This window comes from Pseudonaja textilis, chromosome 2, assembly GCF_049901715.1.
Source record: "Pseudonaja textilis isolate UNSWEBS1 chromosome 2, rPseTex1.2, whole genome shotgun sequence".
In the NCBI taxonomy this organism is placed as follows: Eukaryota; Metazoa; Chordata; class Lepidosauria; order Squamata; family Elapidae; genus Pseudonaja; species Pseudonaja textilis.
Window position 1 is genome coordinate 254335368 of NC_141991.1, and position 22530 is coordinate 254357897.

Consider the following 22530-nt stretch of genomic DNA (forward strand, 5'->3'; position numbering starts at 1 on the left):
CTCTGAAGGTTGTTGGTTCAACCAGACAGGGTGAGAAGTTACTGAGGTGGCAGCAGGCTGTGGAAGATGGTGCCAGGAGTCGAGGAAAGCCACCTCCTCTGGGGTCAGGGGAAAGTTGTGGCGTTGGCCTCATCTGGATGGTCTCACCCTTCTGGTCCCAAAACCACCCTGGGTTCCAAAGAAACGGCGATGCATTTAGGCAGATCTCCGCTGGTTTCTGACCAGAAATGGACACAAGATGGATTCTCCTTGGAACGTGACTCCCATTTCTCCGCCACCACTAATTTTAGCAGGTAGATTTATTTACTTTTTTCCAAGTCTCTTTCTCTAGTGTCCAATTTCCAGGTCTTCTAGGTGGACGGATGTCTCCACGTTGAGCAAGGTGACTGTTCCCTAGTGCAGCCCCCGTAGGAGCTGATGGACTCCCATCTTTCTTCTCCCAGTCCTCCCCAAAGGGTCTCCTGTATTCTCTTGCGAGGACTAGAAAGGAAAGCGGGTTCAGATATCCCCCAAAAAAACAGCAACAACAACCCATAATCCTCTCCAAGCATCCCTCTCTGATCACATGGGAGACATCTCGGCCTCCGGATCTTGCTTCGAAGGTTCTGGATCTGACGGGGAGCGATTGTGGAAGTCGATCAGGATGTTGTAGATGAAGAACCCAACGAGGCATCCTAGTGTTGGGGCCAACAACGGCACCCACCACCAGCAGTTCCCTGCTCTGAAGGAAGAAAGATTAGCCAGATTAGCAGTTGACCCTAAACCAGCATATCTCAACCTTGGCCACTTGGGTGGGCTTCAACTCCCAGAATTCCCCAGCTAGCAAGGCTAACTGGAGAATTCTGGGAGTTGAAGTCCCACACATGTACCTTGGCCATTCGATGTGTGGGCTTCAACTCCCAGAATTCCCCAGGCAGTTTGGCTAGCTGGGGAATTCTGAGAGTTGAAATCTCATATGTTTCTTGACCTTGAAGTCCACACCTGTCTCAATCTTGGCCATTTGAAGATATGTAGACTTCCAACTCCCAGAATTCCCCAACCAGCATGGCTAACTGGGGAATTCTGGGAGTTGAAGTCCACACATGTATCTCAATCTTGGCCACTTGAAGATATCTGGACTTCCAACTCCCAGAATTCCACAACCAACATGGCTAACTGGGGGATTCTGGGAGCTGAAGTCCACACATGTATCTCAACCATGGCCACTTGAAGATGTCTGGACTTCAAACTCCCAGAATTCCCCAACCAGCATGGCTAACTGGGGGATTCTGGGAGTTGAAGTCCACACATGTATCTCAACCATGGCCACTTGAAGATGTCTGGACTTCCAACTCCCAGAATTCCACAATCAACATGGCTAACTGGGGAATTCTGGGAGTTAAAGGCCACAGATTTATCTCAACCTTGAAATTCACACGTATGTCTGAATCTTGGCCACTTCAAGATGTCTGGACTTCAACTCCCAGAATTCCACAACCAACATGGCTAACTGGGGGATTCTGGGAGTTGAAGTCCACACATGTCTCAATCTTGGCCACTTGAAGATATCTGGACTTCAACTCCCAGAATTCTCCCACCAGCATGGCTAACTGGGGGATTCTGGGAGTTGAAGTCCACACATGTCTCAATCTTGGCCACTTGAAGATATCTGGACTTCAACTCCCAGAATTCTCCTACCAGCATGGCTAACTGGGGGATTCTGGGAGTTAAAGTCCACACGTGTGTCGACCTTGAAGTCGGTGTGATAATCCGTCTCATCGGTAAACCAAATCAGTCCCACCAACTCACTGAAACACCTCCAGCCCCCATCCAGCGAGGGCCGTGAATATCCGGGGGGGCAAATCCCTGGAAGGGTTGATGGCGTAGCCGGTGTTCATTCCCATAGACATGCCAATCAGCACGACCAACAGCCCAGTGATGAAGGCGTTGGTGCCCGGCAAGGCCCCGGCGTTCTTCCTATCGTGGATGGCCAGGATGCCAATCATAAGCATGCTGCTTGCAATAAGCTGTGGAAGAAAAAGATGAGCGTGAAGGCTCCCGATCATCCCAGAGTATGGTGTGAACCAACAAGACTATTTGCAGCTCGGGGTTAAGCTGTGGCATCCTTGGTGCTCTCTGAGCTGGGTGGTTTCCTTGCAGACATGTTATGACCCAACTAGGTAGCATCAACAGTGTTAAAAGGGACTTCCTGCATGTACACGTTAGCCTATTATTGTATATAAACAGAGCATAAAACCCCACTCCCTTCCAGCACTGATAATATTACCTAGTTGGGTCATGAAACATCTGCAAGAAAAAAAAAAAACCAAGCTCAGAGAGCACCAAGGACCCCAGAAGTCCTCCTCCTTCCCTACCTCCCAGCACTGATTACGTTACCTAGTTGGGTCGCGAAATGTCTGCAAGAAAACAACCAAGCTCAGAGAGCAACAAGGACCCTATATATCGGGTGTGTTTAGCCTGCAGAAGTGAAGGTTTAAGGAAGAAATGAAGTGCTGTTGTACACCAAAGGAAATGGGCTCCTTCTCTCTTGCCCAAGAAGCCAAGATAAGGATCAATGGATTGGAAGAGTCTGCCTGGCAGATATCAAGAAGATCTTCCTGACTTGTACAAGCCATCAAACCTCTGGATTGAATTGTCACACGAATCGGTGACTTCTCCTTCGCTACAGATCTTCCAACAGTATCGATCAAAGCTGGACCGGTTGAAGCTGTGCTTATGCTGGCAGAGGCACCCTGGGCTGTCCCCTTGCTGTTTCCAGGGGGGGTGGTCATGCCCCTGTCAGAGTCTGAATCCAAGGAGGAAGAGGAACAGCTGACAGGGAGGGGAATGTGGCTCCGTGGGCTGTGGAGGGAAGGGCAAAGTCCAGCTGGGCAGAGCAGGGGAGAGTGTTCTGACTCACGCCCTTTTCCGACAAATCAAACACAATTCAAAAAGAACAGAAACCTTGTAATGCTTTTGCAAAATGATCAGCTGTGATAAGCACAAGCCTTGCCAAACTGAGCGAGACTCGCCAAACGATAACAGACAAGAAATAATTTGCAATACAAGAATCTTCAAATACAAACTCAGGATACCGGAATGTCCACGAGGCCGGAGTTTCAAAACGTCTTTGCCTTCTGCAAAGAACGTTCCTCTCACAGCTGGATTTTATCTTCTTGAAAGAGGGGGCATTACCTTGCAGCCTTACTCCCGAGTCACCCGTGCTGCTGCAGCTGCTCTTTCCTGCGAGCAGTCCTGCACGCACGCGTTCACTTGGCACAGGCTCCTCGGGAACCTCCTCATCACTGCTGCCAGCCCCCACCATCTCTGAAGGCAGCAGTCCTCCCTAATGGTCCTGGCCCCTCACCTGAGTCCTCGCTCTCCTCAGCCGTCCGCACCTGCTGCCGGCTAACCACAACAGAGAGGTAGAACAAGGGAGAGGGAGTTCAGAGGAAGACCCAGGCCCACCCCCTCTTCATCCTAGGGCACGCAGGGAGGAACGGAGGAGAGAGTAACATGGGTTGCGTGGCTTACGGGGGAGGAAAGGGCCCTGATTCCCTTCATTAGCCACAGCTGGGAATGAGAGTTTAAAAGAGATGCATGCTGAGTACGGCAGCTGCTGGGAGCAAACATGAGTTTATCTTGTGTTGACTTTGGTTATCTGCATTTCTGGCATCCTCCCAACCATGTTGAGTTATTACCGTGCCTTCATATCTGGAATTCTTGCTCCTGCCCTGCCAGAGTAATTATCTCATTTTGCCTGGATTGGACTTGAAGTTACAATTTGTGTTGATCATGTTTTGGACTTAATTTTCTGCAGTCAAAGGCTGTTCCTGGGAGAGTTTTTCTCCAGCCCAGAAGGTAACCAGGACATTGAGGGCAAAGTTGGAGCTAATAAAGGAACTCCTACTGATTATCTGACTGTGTTGCCTTTGTGCCATATCCCGGATCATCACACAGGGTGTCCCTGCTGGCCAGATCTAAGCACCCTGCAGGCCAGATCTGGCCCGCAGGCCTTGAGTTGGACACCCCTGCACTAGACGACTGGCCCTTGCTTCTAGCCATAGTTTCCAGGTCACCAACCTCCTGGAGAAAGCCATTCCAGAGAGACACGTAAGGGGCAGGGTAGGTGGCAAAGATTCCTGCAGTGGCCGTTGGTCCAGTCACAGTCAGGTTGCCTCCTGTGTAATCCTGTAGGGCTTCTAAAAAGGGAAGAAGAAAGACAGTTTTGGGAGAGCAAACATAAAAACCATTAAAAAAAAATCTTTATAAGATGGTTTACAGGTGGCATCTTCCACCGGCAAGGCTTTCTAAAATGTTCAAAAAAAGATAAATCTCCAAATTGTTGGAAGTGCAAAGATGTATCAGGCACATTTTTTCACATGTAGTGGACTTACAAAGCTGCAAAAAATATACATTGGAGATTTTCAGACATGAGAACAAATGGTGGGGAAATGTACTCCATTTAAACAGAATTTTTTCTCCTAGGAATAATATCAGAATGATATAGTGTCAGAGTATAGCAGCTAAATCAGCCAATGAGGACAGTTTGGAAACTGAAACAAGAAGCAGCCTAGGTGTGTCTCTATATCTGTGTCGGCGAACCTATGGCATGTGTGCCACAAGTGGCATGCAGAGCCATTTGTGCCGGCACGCAAGCTGCAGACAAACTTACCTCACTGCGCATGCACGCGCCTCACGGCTGATTTTCGGGCAGTTTGAGGCCTTTTTCGGCCTCCCAGAGGCTTGAGGAAGGCTTCTGCAGGCTTTGCAGGCCGAAAACTAGCCCCGTTTCATCACTTCCTGTTTTTCCGGAAATACTGGAAGTGACAAAATGGGCCTAGTTTTCAGCCTACAAAGCCTGCAGAAGCCTTCCTCACGCCTCTGGGAGGCTGAAAAAGGCCTCAAACCAGCCCCAAATCAGTTGTGAGGCACAGTGCAAGTAAGGGGGTGGCGGAGTGGGTGGGTGGGGATTGCACGCACATACGTAGGGGGCGTGGGGGGTGCGCATTGCCTTCTGGGTGCTGGCACGCGAGCGTGAGCATTCAAATGTGCACACAATTTTTGGCACAGCAAAGGTTTGCACCACTGCCCTACACCATTTCTGACCGATGGCAGTCCAATCTCTTCTTGAAAGTCTCAAGTGATGATGCTCACACAACTTCCGAGGGCAACTTCTGTTCCATTGGTTGATGGTTCTCACTGTCAGAAAACTCCTCCTTATTTCCAGGTTGAATCTCTCCTTGTTCAGATTCCATCCATTATTCCTTGTCTGGCCTTCAGGTGCCTTGGAGAATAGCTTGACCCCCCCTTCCTCCTCTCTGGGGCAGCCCCTCAAATATTGGACCACTGCTCTCCTGTCTCCCCTAGTCCTTCTCTTCCCTCGACTAGCCAGGCCCCTGTAACCGTTCTTCATATGTTTTAGCCTCCAGTCCCCTCACCATCCTTGTTACTCATGTCCAAACTGACTTTTATCCAAACCACCTTCAAATCTAAGCCACCTTCACTGCCCCCTATTTGGGGGCTCATTAAAGAAGGGTCTGAGATGATCCTTACTTTTTCTTTCCATTTTGTTTTTAAATCTCCTGCTTCAAACCCAGTAGAAATTGCCTCAGTAGTCATGCCAGGAAAATATAAATAGAAGACTGGCACAGAGGGCACCCAGTGGGTGTGATGTCATTTCAGAAATGTGGAAAATGCGGTTTTAGTAGCTTAATGGGTTTGTTTTGTTTTCTTCAAGGTGATGGCTTGGATGGAGGCTAAAACCTACGAAGAACGGTTGCAGGAATTGGACCTGTCTAGTTTCATGAAAAGAAGGACCAGGGGAGACATCCTAGCAGCCTTCCAATATTTCCCTCTTCTTTGTGGTAGCTCCTCACTTTCCAAAGCCTCAAAAAGAGGGCAGTGAAAGGGAGTCTCAGATCTTTCTTTCCTTCTCAGCTTTCTCAGTTTCGTCTAAAACATTTTCAAGCCTCTAGTTGGCAGTGTTATAAAGTTTCTTTCTCTCACTTTCCCCCTCCTTTCCCAGACAAAACGTAAAAAAAGGAGAAAGTATATATATGGATCTTTGGTTATTCGGGTTTTCTCCCGCGTAAGATTGGAAGTATCTAGGCAACGTTTCGATGAAGTCTCATTCATCATCTTCAGGCTTGTGTCTTCGGCTCTGTGCTCACTCTGAGAATATATGGATCACTCTGAGAAGCACAGAGCCGAAGACACAAGCCTGAAGATGATGAATGAGACTTCATCGAAACGTGCTAGATACTTCCAATCTTACGCGAGAAAACCCGAATAACCAAACATCCATCATATATATATTAAAAAAAAACCTAAAGGGAGCCTCTAACCTTTGCAAAATGAAAAAAGAGAAGAAAAATAAATGTAAATAGAAAAAAACCAGTCCAGTTAGCAAATGTAAAATCACGATAGAAGTCCAGCAATAAGGGGAAAAAAAACCAAAGCCTTACTTTGACACTTCCATTTAAAGCCGCCGCTTATTCAGTTCAGTCAAAAACTTTTACAGATTCTTCTTTTCCATTAGGGTGTCCTTTTAGGTCTTAAACTAGTTTTTTTTAAAAAAAGTTCTCACCAAACCGGCACACTTTCTGATCTCTTCCGTCTCGGAGTTGTCCCAACTTCACCAGCTTTAATGGCTGCCCTTCTGCCGCCGGCAAGAAGAGCTTCTCCTGGATCAACCAGGGACTTTGTGGTACCCCTGGGATCTACAGGATGAGCTCTTCACTATCGCTGTCTCTTCGGGACAGTTTTGGTCTGTTTGGACCATCCAGAGGCAGAGATATCGGCTGCGATCTCAGACCTCCGAAATTGCAAGCCGTACCGTCATAACGTCAGCTCCGCCCTTCCAATATTTCCCTCTTCTTTGTGGTAGCTCCTCACTTTCCAAAGCCTCAAAAAGAGGGCTGTGAAAATATTTACAGACTCCTCACATCCCGGACATAAACTGTTTCAACTCTTTCCCTCAAAACGACGCGATAGAGCCCTGCACACCAGAACAACTAGACACAAGGACAGTTTTTTTACCCAACACCATCCCTCTGTTAAACAAATAATTCCTTCAACACTTGCCAAGTATTTACAAAGTCTGCACTACTATTACTATTAATCTTCTCATCATTCCTTATCACTCATCCTTCCCATTTGTGACTGTATGACTGTAACTTTGTCGCTTGTATCCTTATGATTTATATTGACTGTTTCCTAGTAGGATTCAATTGCTTATTGTACCCTATGGCTATCATTAAGTGTTGTGCCTTATGATTCTCGACTCTTGATGAATGTATCTTTTCTTTTATATACACTGAGAGCATTTGCACCACAACAGATTCCTTGTGTGTCCAATCACACTTGGCCAATACAATAATTCTAATTCCAATTCTAATTCTAATTCTAATTCTAATTCTAATTCTAATTCTAATTCTAATTCTAATTCTAATTCTAATTCTAATTCTAATTCTAATTCTAATTCTAATTCTAATTCTTTCTTTCTTTCTTTCTTTCTCTCTCTCTCTCTCTCTCTTTCTCTCTCTTTCTTTCTTTCTTTCTCTCTCTCTCTCTCTCTCTTTCTCTCTCTTCCTTTCTTTCTTCCTTTCTATCTATCTATCATCTATCTACATCTATCTGATTTGATTGCTTATTGTATCCTATGACTATCATTAAGTGTTGTACCTGATGATTCTTGACTCTTGACGAGTGTATCTTTTCTTTTATATACACTGAGAGCATTTGCACCACAACAGATTCCTTGTGTGTCCAATCACACTTGGCCAATACAATAATTCTAATTCTAATTCTAATTCTAATTCTTTCTTTCTTTCTTTCTTTCTTTCTTTCTTTCTTTCTTTCTTTCTTTCTTTCTTTCTCTCTCTCTCTCTCTCTTTCTCTCTCTTCCTTTCTTTCTTCCTTTCTATCTATCATCTATCTACATCTATCTGATTTGATTGCTTATTGTATCCTATGACTATCATTAAGCGTTGTACCTGATGATTCTTGACTCTTGACGAATGTATCTTTTCTTTTATGTACCCTGAGAACATTTGCACCAAGACAAATTCCTTGTGTGTCCAATCACACTTGGCCAATAAAAGAATTCTAATAAAGAATTCTACTATTTAAAAAAAAGAAGGCAGGGAAAGAAACAATGGATGGAAATTAACCAAGGGGAGAAGCAATCTAGAAATAAGGAAAAAAATTCCTAACAGGGAGAACAATTAACCAGTGGAACGGCTTGCCACCAGAAGTTGTGGGTGCCACATCACTGAAGGCTTTTAAGAAGAGGTTGGACAACCAATTTTCTGGAATTTTTAAATGGAGAAAGGCAAGAATGGTGGCTGGCTTGTTTTAGAAGCAGGTAGAAGGAAAGGAAACTTAAAGTGAGTCTTTCTGTTCCAAGTACATCTAGATGAGAACCTCTTAGGGAGCCAGGTTGCAAGAGAATTTTGCCGGGAAATCTAGAATTCAGGAGAAATTTCCCGACAGTGAGAACAATGAATCAGTGGAATGACTTGCTTTCAGAAGTTGCAGAGGGTTCATCACTGGAGGTTTTTAAGAAAAGTCTGGAGAGCCACCTATCTGAGATGGCCTGGGGTCTCCTTCTTGAGCAGGGGTTGGACTAGAAGACCTCCAAGGTCCCTTCCAACTCTGTTATTCTGTTCTGATCAGCATGTTCCTCACGTTCATAAAATCGTAGGGCCGGAACAGACATTGGAGGTCTTCTAGTCCAACCCTTGCTTGGACACGAAACCTTACCCTATATCCCAGGCAAAGGGCTGTCCAGTCTCTTCTTGAAACATCTACAGTGATGCTACACCCACAAGATTCACTTAACAACCGGGTGACTAACTCAGCAACTGCCATGATTCATTTAACCACTGCAGCAAAAGTGGTCATAAAACAGAGCAAAACTCACTGAACCAGTGTCTCACCTAACAACCGAAATGTTGGGCTTAATTGTGTTCATAAGTCAAGGACAACCGATAGATAGATAGATAGATAGATAGATAGATAGATAGATAGATAGATAGATAGATAGATAGATATAGATATAGATATAGATATAGATATAGATATAGATATAGATATAGATATAGATATAGATATAGATATAGATATAGATATATTTTCTCCTTCCTGCAAACCAGGGAGGATTCGTACCTACCATAATATAAAACAAAAATAACAGCCGCGGCAGCAAACGATCCAAAGAACTGGCCGATCACGTACGCTGGGAGTTTGCGCCAGAGTAAATTTCCTACCACACAATTGGTGAAAGTGATGGACGCGTTCATATGGGCACCTTGGGGGTGACAAAGACAACAGATTCTTTAGGATGACAGTAGGAACAGGAATGGCAATCAAATGGTTCGATAGAACCAGGGGTGGGCTGCTACCGGTTCACACCGGTTTGGGTGAACCGAATGCTAATTTTACGTCTGTTTTTCCGAATCAGTACTTACGATGACTGGCTGGCCCTTCTCACTCCGCCCGGCCCCTCCTGGGAGTCCTCACTGGCTCATTTTGGATCCCAGGTAAGTGCAGGGTTTGCACGGAGGCTCAGGGAGGGAGAAGAAGGAGAAGGAGAAGGAGAAGGAGAAGGAAGAAGAAGAAGAAGAAGAAGAAGAAGAAGAAGAAGAAGAAGAAGAAGAAGAAGAAGAAGAAGAAGAAGAAGAAGAAGAAGAAGAAGAAGAAGAGAAGAAGGAAGAGGAAGAGGAAGAGGAGAGGGAGGAGGAGGAGGAGGAGGAGGAGGAGGAGGAGGAGGAGGAGGATGAAGAGGAGGAGGAGGAGGAGGGGGAGGAGGAAGAGGAAGAGGAAGAAGAAAAAGAAAAAAGAAGAAGAAGAAGAAGAGGAGGAGGAGAGGAGAAGGAAGAGGAGGAAGAGGAAGAAGAAGAAGAGGAGGAGGAGGAGGAGGAAGAGGAGGAGGAGAAGAAGGAGAAGGAGAAGAAGAAAGAGGGGAAGGGAGAGGAGGGAAGGAGGGGAGGGGGAGGAGGAGGTTCTTGGTGCTCTCTGAACTTAGCTGCTTTCTTCCAGACATTTCATTACCGACCTAGCTAACACCCTCAGTGCTAGACTAGGTGCTTGATGTTACCTAGTTTAGTAATCCAGCCCCTCCTTCCCCTGCTGGACTCACCTGAGATTCCGCCGGCAGCATGGACCCCCAACATAACACCGAACCCAAATCCAAGATTGATGCTCAAGTACTCTCCAAAATTGTGCTTTCCCAACACAACTTGTGCCACGGAGCCAAGGCCAAAGGTCTGTCAGAAGAAAAGAGAAGGTCTCTCAGAAACTGCCATTTCAGGCAGGGCAGGGCAGGGATGGGGGGTCTCCGAAGCTAGCAAGTTGAAGACTTGTGGACTCCAAGTCCCATGCTGGCTGGGGAATTCTGGGAGTTGAAGTCCACAAGTTGCCAAGTTTGGAGATCCCTGAGATAGGGGACCATTTTTAGCCTGTACAGAATCTAGTCCAGGAAGAAAGATAAGCTGGAAAAGCAGAATAACAGACATTTAGAAAGAGGAAGGAAAACACTGTTGTCCATTCTCTGATATTGTCTGGAAAATGTCCTGGAGAGAGTTCAAAAAGTCAGGGCCAGGAGCAGAGGTGGGAATGGAATGGAATGGAATGGAATAGAATAGAATAGAATAGAATAGAATAGAATAGAATAGAATAGAATAGAATAGAATAGAATAGAATAGAATAGAACAGAATAGAACAGGTGGGAATGGAATGGAATGGAATGGAACAGAACGGAACGGAACGGAACAGAATGGAACAGAACAGAACAGAACAGAACAGAATAGAATAGGTGGGAATGGAATGGAATAGAATAGAATAGAATAGAATAGAATAGAATAGAATAGAATAGAATAGAACAGGTGGGAATGGAATGGAATGGAATGGAATGGAATGGAATGGAACGAACGAACGGAACAGAACAGAACAGAATAGAATAGGTGGGAATGGAATGGAATAGAATAGAATAGAATAGAATAGAATAGAATAGAATAGAATAGAATAGAATAGAATAGAACAGGTGGGAATGGAATGGAACGGACGGAACGGAACGGAACGAACGGAACAGAACAGAACAGAATAGAATAGAATAGAATAGAATAGAATAGAATAGAATAGGTGGAATAGAATGGAATGGAATGGAATGGAATGGAACGAACGAACGGAACAAGAACAGAACAGAATAGAATAGGTGGGAATGGAATAGAATAGAATAGAATAGAATAGAATAGAATAGAATAGAATAGAATAGAATAGAATAGAATAGAATTCTTTATTGGCCAAGGGTGATTGGACACAAAAGGAATTTGTCTTGGTGCAAATACTCTCGGTATACATAAAAGAAAAGATACAGGAAAGTTATTGAGCAGGTTCTGACCAGTTCTGGAGAACCGGAAGCGGAAATTTTGAGTAGTTCGGAAAACCGGCAAATGCCACCTCTGACTGGCCCCGCCAACCCCATCTCTTCTCTGCCTCCCATTGAGACCCCGATGATCGGCTGGGTCTCCTTTGGTTGCTTTGCACAGGAGAATGGAGCTGGAAAGCAGGTTAGTGGGGTGGGGGAGGGGATTTTGCAGTAACCTTTCCCTGCCACGCCCACCAAGCCACGCCCACAGAACCGGTAGTAAAAAAAATGTTCAATCCCACCACTGGCCAGGAGATATTTTGTATGCCAAAAATACAAATACTATACCCTCTGATTTCCTCTTGGAACCTAGAAGGCTGCAGCCGTTTGAAGAGAGAGAAATAGACTGAGCTATAATCTAATTCAGACTAAAATATCACGATAGGGAAAAAAGATCGGTCGAATTCCCTCAACCGATTTGCATTGCTTGACCTCCTCCACTTGCAAAGTCTGTTCATCCGTAACGTTTTGTTTTTATTGTGACAGAATCATTCTCTTCACCTGTTTGGCCAGGGATATAGTCCTTCGCTGGCGTTTAGCTTGGAGGACTCCGAAATATGGATTTTTTCTTTCAGGTTTTTGTTTTTTGCACGTCTGAGTCCAAGCAGACAGGACAGCAAGGTTGTGAAAGATCTCCTGCTCAGAGGCTGCTTGAGCCAGACCTCAGATTTTTTGTTTGTTTTGTTTTGTTGTTTGGTGTCTTACCATTTTTGTTGACAATATTTTAAACAAAAAAACAGGAGAGGAAAAATAGGGAATAAAGAAAAACAATAAATAGTAAAGGAAAAGAAATAGAAAAGGGGAAGGAAAAGAGGGAGAGAGGGAGGAAAAGATAGATAGATTGTAGATAGATAGATGGGGGGGAGAGAGGGAGGAAAAGATAGATTGTAGATAGAGGAGAGAGAGAGAGAGAGAGGATGGATGATAGATAGGAAGAAGGGAAGGAAGGAAAGGAGAGGAGAGGAAGAGTGGAAAGGAGTGAAGAAGGGAAAGAAGGGAAGGAGGAGAAGGGAGGGAAGAAGGAGAAGAGAGGAAGGAATGAGGGAGGGAGGGAAGAAAAGAAAGAAAGAGAAAAGAAAAACAAAAAGGAAAGAAAGAAAGAAAGAAAGAAAGAAAGAAAGAAAGAAAGAAAGAAAGAAAGAAAGAAAGAAAGAGAAAAAGAGAGAGAGAGAGAGGGAAGGAAGGAAGGAAGGAAGGAAAAAAATAGCTACCAATCTTCTTGAGAGTGGCTCTGGGTACATGTATAGAGTATTTTTCCTACGTTCTCTAAAGTTACATCACAACTTCCTTCTTTCCCTCAAGCTACACTTTCTAATCTTCAAACCCACTAATCAAAATTTTATTTTTTTTCTCTCTCACCAAAAACTCTACAAACCAGGAAAAAGCATGCTGGCAAAGTCTTCCTCCCATGCCCACCCCCATTGTCTAACTTAATTTCTTTCTCAAACTCAACCAACTAGAAGATGGGTGGGCTTGCCTTGCTGGCTGGGGGATTCTGGGAGTCGAAGCCCGCCCAAATTCAAGTGGCCGAAGGTTGAAAAACGCTGTCCTAACGCCACCTTCTCCTTCTCTCCCCCACACGTCCCGGATGTTCTCTCTCACCATCATCAGGAAGGTGCCGAGAAGTTCTGCCAGACCCTGACGGATTGTTTCATTCCGGATCGTCACCAGGTTGACCAATTTTTCCAACATCTCATCACTGGCCTCCAGATGCGACTTCTGTTGGAAAGGAAGACGTCATTCTAAAGAGCCTGGACTTAGTTTGCCGTGGCTTCCAACACAACTGTGTTCTTTTCATCTCCTCCAGAGTGCGTTAGCAGATAGTTCCTACCATCGGGTTAAAGTCTAACCGGTCAAACTGAGCATCCGCTGTCCTTACATAGCCGTTTTCCACCACCCCGCCTCGTTCCTGTCACCAACTCTTGGGCCACCACGATGCCAAGGAGCTTCCAGCCTTCCAGCATTGTGACCTCAAACCCATTGTGAGGAAGAGAAAAAAAAAAAAAAAACCAGGCCTGCTTCCAGGAATTATTCTTGCAGAATCCAAAATGAAACCTGAGATTGGCAAGGGGAGAGACGGTAATGAAGGGTGGAAATTAAATTTTCGGCCCCCACCCCCTCTCCCTCATTGTCTCAGAGCAATGAATGGAAATATCCATCTGGCATCTCTGTTCACAGGCTAACTATAGACATGATGACATCAAGAGATCGTATCAAACTCTCCTTGTAGCCCAGGAGAATTTGTGATCTTGGTTTCCTGGAAAAATGATGTCAAAAGTCATGTCAGAAGAGCGGGCGCAATAAACGGCATAATTATATATACTTCCACGAGGAAATTGTACACGTGAAAACTATAACAAAGGAACATCAGAGAGCAATAACTGGCTGAGTTATTCAATGCTGGGCCGTGACCTTCATCTTTTCATCTTCAAACAGTAGAACATACTGTAATTTTAGGGTGAGTTAGACCGGTATTAATAACCTAACAATTTGCAAAATTATCCCACTTGGAAGCCAAGACCAGAAATAAGAACTCCGTTCAAGCGGAATGTAAACAAGGAATATATTCAACAAAATATAACAGAGGATCTGAAGGCTAAACCCTATGATGAACAGTTGAGGGAACTAGGTATGTCTAGTCCCGTGATGGCAAAACTATGGCACGCGTGCCACAGGTGGCACGCAGAACCATTTGTGCTGGCACACAAGCTGCAGGCAAACTTACCTCACTGCGCATGTGCGCGCCTCACAGCTGATTTTCAGCCAGTTTGAGGCCTTTTTCGGCCTCCCAGAGGCTTGAGGGAGGCTTCTGCAGGCTTCTGCAGGCTTTGCAGGATGAAAACTAGGCCCATTTCATTACTTCCTGTTTGTCCGAAAATACCGGAAGTGATGAAACGGGCCTAGTTTTCGACCTGCAAAGCCTGCAGAAGCCTTCCTCAAGCCTCGGGGAGGCTGAAAAAGGCCTCAACCCACAGCTGCGAGGCGCAGTGCAGGTAAAGGGGCTGCGGAGATGGGTGGGTGGGGATTGCACACAGATGTGTAGGGGACGTGGGGGAGCGCACATTGCCTTCTGGGTGCTGGCACATGAGCGCACGCGTGCAAGCGCACGCACAATTTTTAGCACAGGAGCCCCAAACGATTAGCCACCACTGGTCTAGTCTAATGAAGAGAAGGACTAGGGGTGACACGAGAATCTTCCAGTACTTGAGGTGTTGCCCCAAAGAAGAAGAGGACAACCTGTTCTCTGAAGCACCTGAAGGCAGGAGAGGAAGCAACGGAGGGAAACTAATGAAGGAGAGAAGCAACCTAGAACTAAGGAGAAACTTCCTGACAGTGAGAACAATTAACCAGTGGAACAGCTTGCCTCCAGAATATGTGAATGCTCCAATACTGGAGGGTTTCAAAATAGACTGGACAGCCATGTGTTGTCAATCCATGACCAATTTTTTTACAATGAAAAGGAGGACACAAATAAATTGAAGGAAAAAAGCAAAGCCACTTGCGCGCGGTACACCCTCTCAAAACAATTCTCCTGTGTGGAGCGCGTGCGTCTCATAATCGCGTCTCGCCGCACTGTACCAAGCGCTGACGAATCATCACGTCAAATACAAATAGGTCACATCACACACAACGGATCGGATCAGCATCGATCAAATTCGGGGATTTACAGATTAGTCTTCAACTATCAAAAAGGAGGACATGTAGGAGGACGCTTTTCGAGGGAGGACAGAACTTACAAAAGGAGGACCGTCCTCCCTAAAGGAAGACAGTTGGTCACCTTAATGGTATAAAGTCTTGAGCAGGGGGTTGGACTAGAAGACCTCCAAGATCCCTTCCAATTCTGTTATTCTGTTAATTAATGAACAGAATGGCTCACTTCCATTCCACCTCCAAGTTATGGATGTTCCATCACTGGGGATTTTTTAAGAGACTGGACAGTCATTTGACCAGGATGGTATAGGGCTGTGATGGCGAACCTTTTCGGCACCGAGTGCCGAAAAGGGAAGGCGCGTGCACACGTCAGGGATGCGCCTCGGAAGAGAAGCTGTCCAGTGGGCATGCATGCGCCAGGAAATGAACTTCCGGCTTCCAGAGCGCGCATGCATCCTGGCTTGTTTGTCTTCCGGTTACTGGCACACATGCACACACAATGATCAGCTGGTTGGCATGCATGCGCACAATGGAAAAAACTCTTCCAGTTTCCAGCACTGCCGCACGCACAAAAAAAACAGCTGATCATCATGCGCGTATGCACGCCAGAAACCCAGAAGAGGATTGGGCGACGTTGTGCATGCCAGCCAACATGGTTCTGCGTACCACTTCAGGCACACGTGCCATAGGTTCACCATCCTGGGTATAGGGTTTCCTAGAGGGGTTCAACTAGAGGAACTCCAAGCCAGCCCTTCCAGCCCTAGGATTCTATGTTCTGCGTTTTAAATATTTTTAGATACATTCATATTTCAGATCAGCTTCCCCTATATTCTTATCATGGATCAATACATGGATTTGTCAATATTTTTAAGAGGATAAACAGGAAGAGGCTGACTAGGGCAGCAGTGGGATCCTACCTGTTTCACTACCGATTTGGTGATTTTTTTTTTACTACCAGTTTAGCCGAACTGGTGTGAACCAGTAGCATACCACCACTGGACTAGGGCTGCGATGGCGGACTTATGGCATGCGTGAACGATTTGTGTGGGCACGCGAACCCCACCCAAACTTACCTGCACTGCGCATGCGCGTGCCTCCCAGCTGATTTTCAGCCCATTTGAGGCCTTTTTCGGCTTCTCTGAGTCTCGAGGGAAGCCTCTGCAGCCTCGGGAGGCCGAAAAACGGGCCTTCTGGAAATACCGGAAGGGCCCATTTTCAGCCTCCGAAGGGCCCGCGGAGCCCGCAGGAGGCCATTTTCGCCTTCCCAGGGACTCGAGAGAAGCCAATACAGCCTTTGGAGGCCGAAAAATGGACCCGTTTCGGCAGTTCTGGCATACTCAGTGCAGCTAAGGGGGTGTGGTGGGGTGTGGCAGGTGCATGCATGGGGGGCAGGGCATATTGCCTCCTGGGTGCTGGCACACGAATGCAATTTTCCGCATGGGAGCCTAAAGAGGTTAGAGGATCCACAGATATGTCCCCAGAATTCATGAGAGGTATGTGGCTCCTGATTAGGAGCTGCATTCTTTAATATTATCATATGTGGTGGACTTGGTATGAAAGCAAGAAAATATTGGATGAAAACAGAGACATGGTTGGAAAAGAGGATCAAGCAACAAATAGATCTGAAACCAGAAGTGTTTTTTGTTCAATATAATGCCGGAGAACTATGATAAAGGGACTATATGTCTAGTTTTGCATGTACTGGCAGCAGCGAGGATTGTATTTGCACAACACTGGAAAAATGAGAACACTCCGTCCGATGAGGATGTCATTCGGAAAACATTAGACTGTGCCAAGATGGATAGACATTAAAAATAAAGGACAAAGAAGACACAGGATATTACTTATGGAATAGATTTTACAAGTGATTAGAGATAAAAGGTGGAAATTAGCTGAAGGAAGATTATTGCTATGTATGAACTTAATATAAAGACGGTTTATAATTATAAATAAGCCAATATAACCAACAGAATTAGGAATAAGCTAATACAAAAAGAAATCTCCTTAGTTAGATATAGATTAACAGAGTTGGAAGGGACCTTGTAGGTCATCTAGTCCAACCCCCCCCCCACTCAAGCAGACCCTACACCTAGCTAAAACTATTCTGTTACACTATTATTATTGTTATTAGTATACGTGTTAACATTACCGTTCGTTCTTTCTTTGCTTTTCTGTAAACGACATGCCCTGACAATATACTGTATTCAAAATGTTTATGAATAAAAAAAAAAAAACCATATAAAACAAGAGGAGTGGTATTCTTAAGAGAGGGGGAAAGCACATTTGCACAAAAATTGTGATTCAAAAAGCCTTCCGGATGAACTCTGAGGCTGAACAAGCACCAGGAGCCAGACGTCATGGCCATGGGTCAAAAGAACGCGTGGAAAGTGCTGCCAGTTCTAGTTGGACCCGTTCCATCATCCACGTGGCTTAAAGGTCATAAATATGAATCTCACAGTTTGTCTCTTATCTCCCCTCCCCTCTCCTTTTTCATGTACATGATTAACCCCTTGAAGACATTGATACTGGCTGGATTCACCCCACGGACCTAAGCGGTTATTATATTAACTAGAATAGCCGAATAACAAGAGTTGGGAGGGACCTTGGAGGTCTTCTAGTCCAACCCCCTACTCAGGCAGGAGACCTTATAACATTCCAGACCAGTGGCTGTCCAATCTCGTCTTAAAAACCTCCAGTGCTGGAACACCCAGAACTTCTAGAGGGAAGCTGTTCCACTGGTTAATTGTACTCACTTTCAGGAGTAACAGAATAACAGAGCAGGAAAGGCTTCTAGTCCAGGAATCGCCAACCTTTTGGACCTCAGGGACCACCAAACTCATCATTTTAGATCCCAGGGACCACTAACCGGTTCTGTGGGTGTGGCCTAATTTGTGGGTGTGGCTTGGTGGTGATGTGACTGGCTGGGCATGGCTTGTATGTAAATATTATAAATATTTGTATAAATATTGATATTTTTTTTATTAAAAAAGAGCAACTTTTACCCAAAATCAGGCAAAGCAGGCAGGCAGGCAGATTGAGTTGCTCACAGATTCATTCAGAGATCTATCTATCTACCATCGTCTGTCACATAAAATTTGCTTCTAAGCAAACTCATAAAATTAACTCTCAGCACACCATGTATGTAAATATTGAATTTTTTATTTTTTTAAAAAGAGCAACTTTTACCCAAAATCAGGCAAAGCAGGCAGGCAGATTGAGTTGCTCACAGAATCATTCAGTGATCTATCTATCTGCCATCAGCTAGCTCAGTCTCTCAAATTTGCTTGCCGTGAGTCTGCACTGAATAATAGAACCTTCAGTCCAAAGGGAGGTTCGGCTGTGCTTAAAAGCGGAGCCGAAGATCTAAAGACTAGCTAGAAAGCAAGAAATCCAACCATTTCTTGCTTCCTAGCTAATCTAAATCTCCCGACAAAGCAGAACAGCTGATGGTCAGAAAAATAGAAATTTAGCAGGCAAGTTTGCCAGGTAAAGAGTGAGTGGATGGGGAGGGTTCCCACAGGCCATGTGGATGGCGCAGCCTTGTGTTTCTGTGCAGCCTCGTTTAATTGCTTTGTGGGGGTGCTCTGGGGATGAGATTTCTCTGCGGCCCACCAAAATTTTCTCATGGCCCACCGGTTGGCGACCGCTGTTCGAGTCCATCTTCCATCTCAAGCAGGAAACTCTATACCAATCATGGCTAACCTTTCTGTCCTCATGCATGTGCACGCACCCATGCCAGCACGCCCCACACACCCCATGTGCATGCATGCACAACCTTCTTTTTTGCACGCCGTGCGCCTCTGCACCTCTACACATGACCCCTGTGCATCTCTGCGCATGTGCGCACATCTCCTGCATGCGCCCTGTCCCCACACATGTGCAGCAGCTACCTGATGATCAGCGGGTGGGCGGGTGGCACACGCGCATGCGCAGTGGACCTGCTCTGGGGCAACGGTTCGCATGCCGGTGGAGTTGGCTCGGTGTGCCACTTCTGGCACATGTGCCATAGGTTCGCCATCACGACTCTATACCATTTCAGACAAATGGAAAGATCACACTTAAAATATTGCGTCCAGTTTTGGTCGCCACGATGTAAAAGAAGATGTCGAGACTCTAGAAAGAGGGCAGAGAAGAGCAATAAAGATCATTGGGACAGGGGTGGCATTCAAAAATCCCAGCAACCGGTTTTCTGCCCGGTTGCTGGGTGGGCGTGGCCATGGTAGGCGTGGCTTACCAGAACTTCCGGGAGGGCCATTTTTCATCTTCCCCAGAGTTTGGAGGCTTCCCTTGGGCCTCTGGGAGGGTGAAAATGGCCTCTACCGCGCTCCGAAGGCCCTCCGGAAGCTGGAAACAGGCCCATTTCCTGACTTCTGGAAATTCCAGGATGGACATTTTTCACTCTTCTGGAGCCTCTGCATGGACCCTGCACTTACCTGCACCCAAAATGGCCCCGTGGAGACTACTGGGAGAGGTGGAGTAGGCAGGGCCAGCTAGTGGGTTCAACTACCGGTTCAGCCAACCAGATGTAAATTTAACACCTAGTTCGCTCGAACCGTCCCAAACCGTCTGAATCCCATCCCTGATTAGGAGACCGGAAGGTAAAACTATAACAAAAGGAAGGTTGCAGGAATTGGGTGTGTCTAGTTTAATGAAAAGAATATCTCAGGGGCTCCCACAAAGAAGCAGGGGGGGGCCAAACTACTCTCCAAAGCACCTCAACAACACAGGACAAGAAGCGATGGATGGAAACCAATCCAGGAGAGAAGCAATCTGGAATGAAAACGCAAACTTCCTAACAATGAGAGCAATTAATCCGCGGAACAACTTGCCTCCAGAAGTTGCGGCCGCTCCCTTGCTGGAGCTTTTCAAATGTAGATGGAACAACCGTTTGTGTGGGATGGTATAGTTTTTCCTGCCTGAGCAGGGGGTTGGACTAGAAGACCTTCAAGGTCCCTTCCAACCCTGTTATTCTGTTATTTAGATGGATGTCCAATCTCTTCTTAAAAATCTCCAGCGATAGACCACCCACAACCATTCCATTAACAGGGCGAACGACCAAGATTGAGAACTGTTGCGTTAAGAGATTCCACTCGAAGTTCTCAACCATCTAGAAGGTTCTGGATTTCAGAGAAAAAGAAACAAAGCCTCCATACGAAACATACATCCCAGAGTGACGGTCTTCATCCTGGTAGTCTTCATACTCAGGTTCATACTCAGACTCTCCTCATACAGCTTGTCCTTGTTTAGTGACCTTTCAAAGTTATTGCAGACCGCTCAAAGGTATTTAGCATGTATTTCAGTTTACGACCGTTGGCGGCTTTCCGTGGTCACATGACCCCGGTTTTTGACGCACGTTCCCAAAATCAGCATTTATTTTCAGTTTTCTGCAAAACAGGCCCGTCGCAAACCGTTGCTTTACTTACCCACCATGTTCATTTAATGACCACCGCAAAAAACTTTGGAAAAACAAACAAACCCTGGGCCTCTCCAGGGCCCTCACAACTCAACAACTGTAGTGTCCATTATGGTCATAAGTCGAGAACGACCCCTTGTTTGCCTTTTCAGTCAGGATTTCCAAGCTTACCTGCAAATAGCGCCGGATAATAATCTTGGGTTTTAGTCCGGCGTGCATTTTATCCTTGCTTCAGCAAGCAGCATTGCAAAGGTCGCTTTGCTTGTCATCTTTTTCATCAGACTAACAAGGGTCACACACAGCTCCGCTCCATCTCTGCCCATGAAACATTAACTTTTACAACCAGGCAAAGTGAGATATGAAGGAATTAGGGTTTCTCCTGGGTAGAATCGTGCATCAGTTGAACCTGGCTGTTAATCTAAATTGGTGTTTTTTTTTCAACCTGGTCCCTTTAAGAGGGATGGACTTCAACTCCCAGCATTCCCCAGCCAGCATGGCTAACTTAGGAATGCTGGGAGTTGAAGTCCACCTCTCTTAAAGGCGACAAAGTTGAAAAAACACTGAGCTGCATTTTGGGCAGCAGGTCTAGAAATGGTCCGTTGGACATTCTTCATTTATTAGATTGTTATCCCAGCTTTGCCAGCAGTCCTCGACTTGCAACAATTCATTTAGTGACCGTTGAAAGTTACAATGGCACTGAAAAAATGACTTTGGACCAGCGGTGGTATTCTACCAATTCGGCCCAGTTTTGCCGAGCCAGTAGCGCCGATGAGCAGCGGAGACTGAACCGGTTCTGCTTTTGAAGCACAGCTACATTGTGAGGCACAACTGATTGCTGCGTGGCAGCTGCTGACGCAACAGGGAGAGGGCAGGATTGCAGGAGGTGAGTCGAAATGCCTCTGTGCCTGTGCAAAGTGCACACTTGGCACGCGTGTCCATGCAAAGTGTGCGCGCGCACGCAAAGTACGCCCACCAAGCCATGCCCACTGAAGCAGTGGTAAAAAATTTTTGAAACGCGCCACTGCTTAGCACCCACCGGTGCAACAACTGGTTCGGTGAGTGCGTGATGCATCCTCTACATTTTTAAAAGCCCGTTTTCAACTGAATTACTTGCCTTCTACTGCAGTGCTGGTGGCTGAAACAGCTGAGGAGCGGCTATGCTAAAAAAAAAAAAACCAGGAAATAAAGTACAGGAAGAGCAGGGGCCGGTGGGCAGGGCCAAACACTCACCGGAACAACCGGTTCTCACAAACCATTCCAAACCAGTAGAATCCCACCCCGCTTAGGACCGTTTCCACAGTTTCAACCTTTGAAGCATTCCCATGGTTACATGATCAAAATTCAGATGCTAAGCAAAGGACTCCTATTTACGACACTTGTTGCGTCCCAGGATCATGAGATTCCCTTCGTCAATGGGGAAGCCATATTCACTTAACGACTTCAGGGATCACTTAACAACAGTGGCCAGAATAATCTTAAAGTGGGACAAAACTCGCTTGACAAATGGCTCGCTTGAGGAGAGAAAGGTTGGCTTCAATTGTGGCTGTAAATCGAAGACTAACCTATATGACATACTTTCTAGGTACCGTAATTCAAGGTGGCAAACGTGCTTAATACTCTTTCCTCCTCCTATTTCCCTACAACAACAACCCTGTAAGGTGGGCTGGAGAGGAGGTCAGCCTGTTCTCCAAAGTCCCTGAAGGTAGGTGTCAGATCCCTAAAAATGATACTGCCATTCATTTGGGAGGACTTGGATTCGATTCATTAATATTGCTTGTGACAACTGATATTTTATAACTTGTAGCCCATGGTGGAGACTGACTCTGAGGGAGAAGAGGAACAGCCGACAGGGAGTGGAAGTCTGGCTCCGGAGGTTGTGGAGGAGGCTGGGGAAGGGCAGAGGCTGGCTGGGCAGTCAGAGGAGGACCCAGGCCCATCCCCTATCCATCCTAGGGCATGCAGGGAGGAGAGGATAAAGGAGAGACGTGGTCTATGGGGGAGGAGAGGGCCTTGATCCTCTTCATGGGCTGCAGCTGTGACAATTGAATAAGAGGAC

General features: G+C 45.9%; 1 protein-coding gene across 2 annotated transcripts; it reads right to left on the reverse strand.

Annotated features, from left to right (window-relative positions):
• Positions 1-243: 243 nt before the first annotated feature.
• Positions 244-16347, reverse strand: LOC113444925 (aquaporin-7-like). Of its 2 annotated transcripts, none has more exons than XM_087927579.1 (7): positions 16135-16347; positions 13013-13129; positions 10124-10250; positions 9155-9292; positions 4063-4181; positions 1789-2006; positions 244-721 (listed from the first exon to the last, which is right to left on the reverse strand). In XM_087927579.1, the coding sequence occupies exons 2-7, from the start codon at positions 13100-13102 to the stop codon at positions 562-564; spliced, it is 852 nt and encodes a 283-aa protein (XP_087783705.1). In that variant the 5' UTR covers positions 13103-13129; positions 16135-16347; the 3' UTR covers positions 244-561. The 2 variants fall into 2 exon arrangements, with proteins under 2 accessions (XP_087783705.1, XP_087783704.1); XM_087927578.1 differs by lacking the exon at positions 16135-16347 and adding an exon at positions 13242-13571.
• Between the last annotated feature and the right edge of the window lie 6183 nt (positions 16348-22530).

Coding starts and splice junctions, on each gene's coding strand:
- LOC113444925 (XM_087927578.1), bottom strand. Junction 10,251..13,012: donor TCGGCACCTTCCTGATGATG/GTGAGAGAGAAC, acceptor TTCTTCTGACAG/ACCTTTGGCCTTGGCTCCGT. Junction 4,182..9,154: donor TATTTTTGTTTTATATTATG/GTAGGTACGAAT, acceptor TTCCCTTTTTAG/AAGCCCTACAGGATTACACA.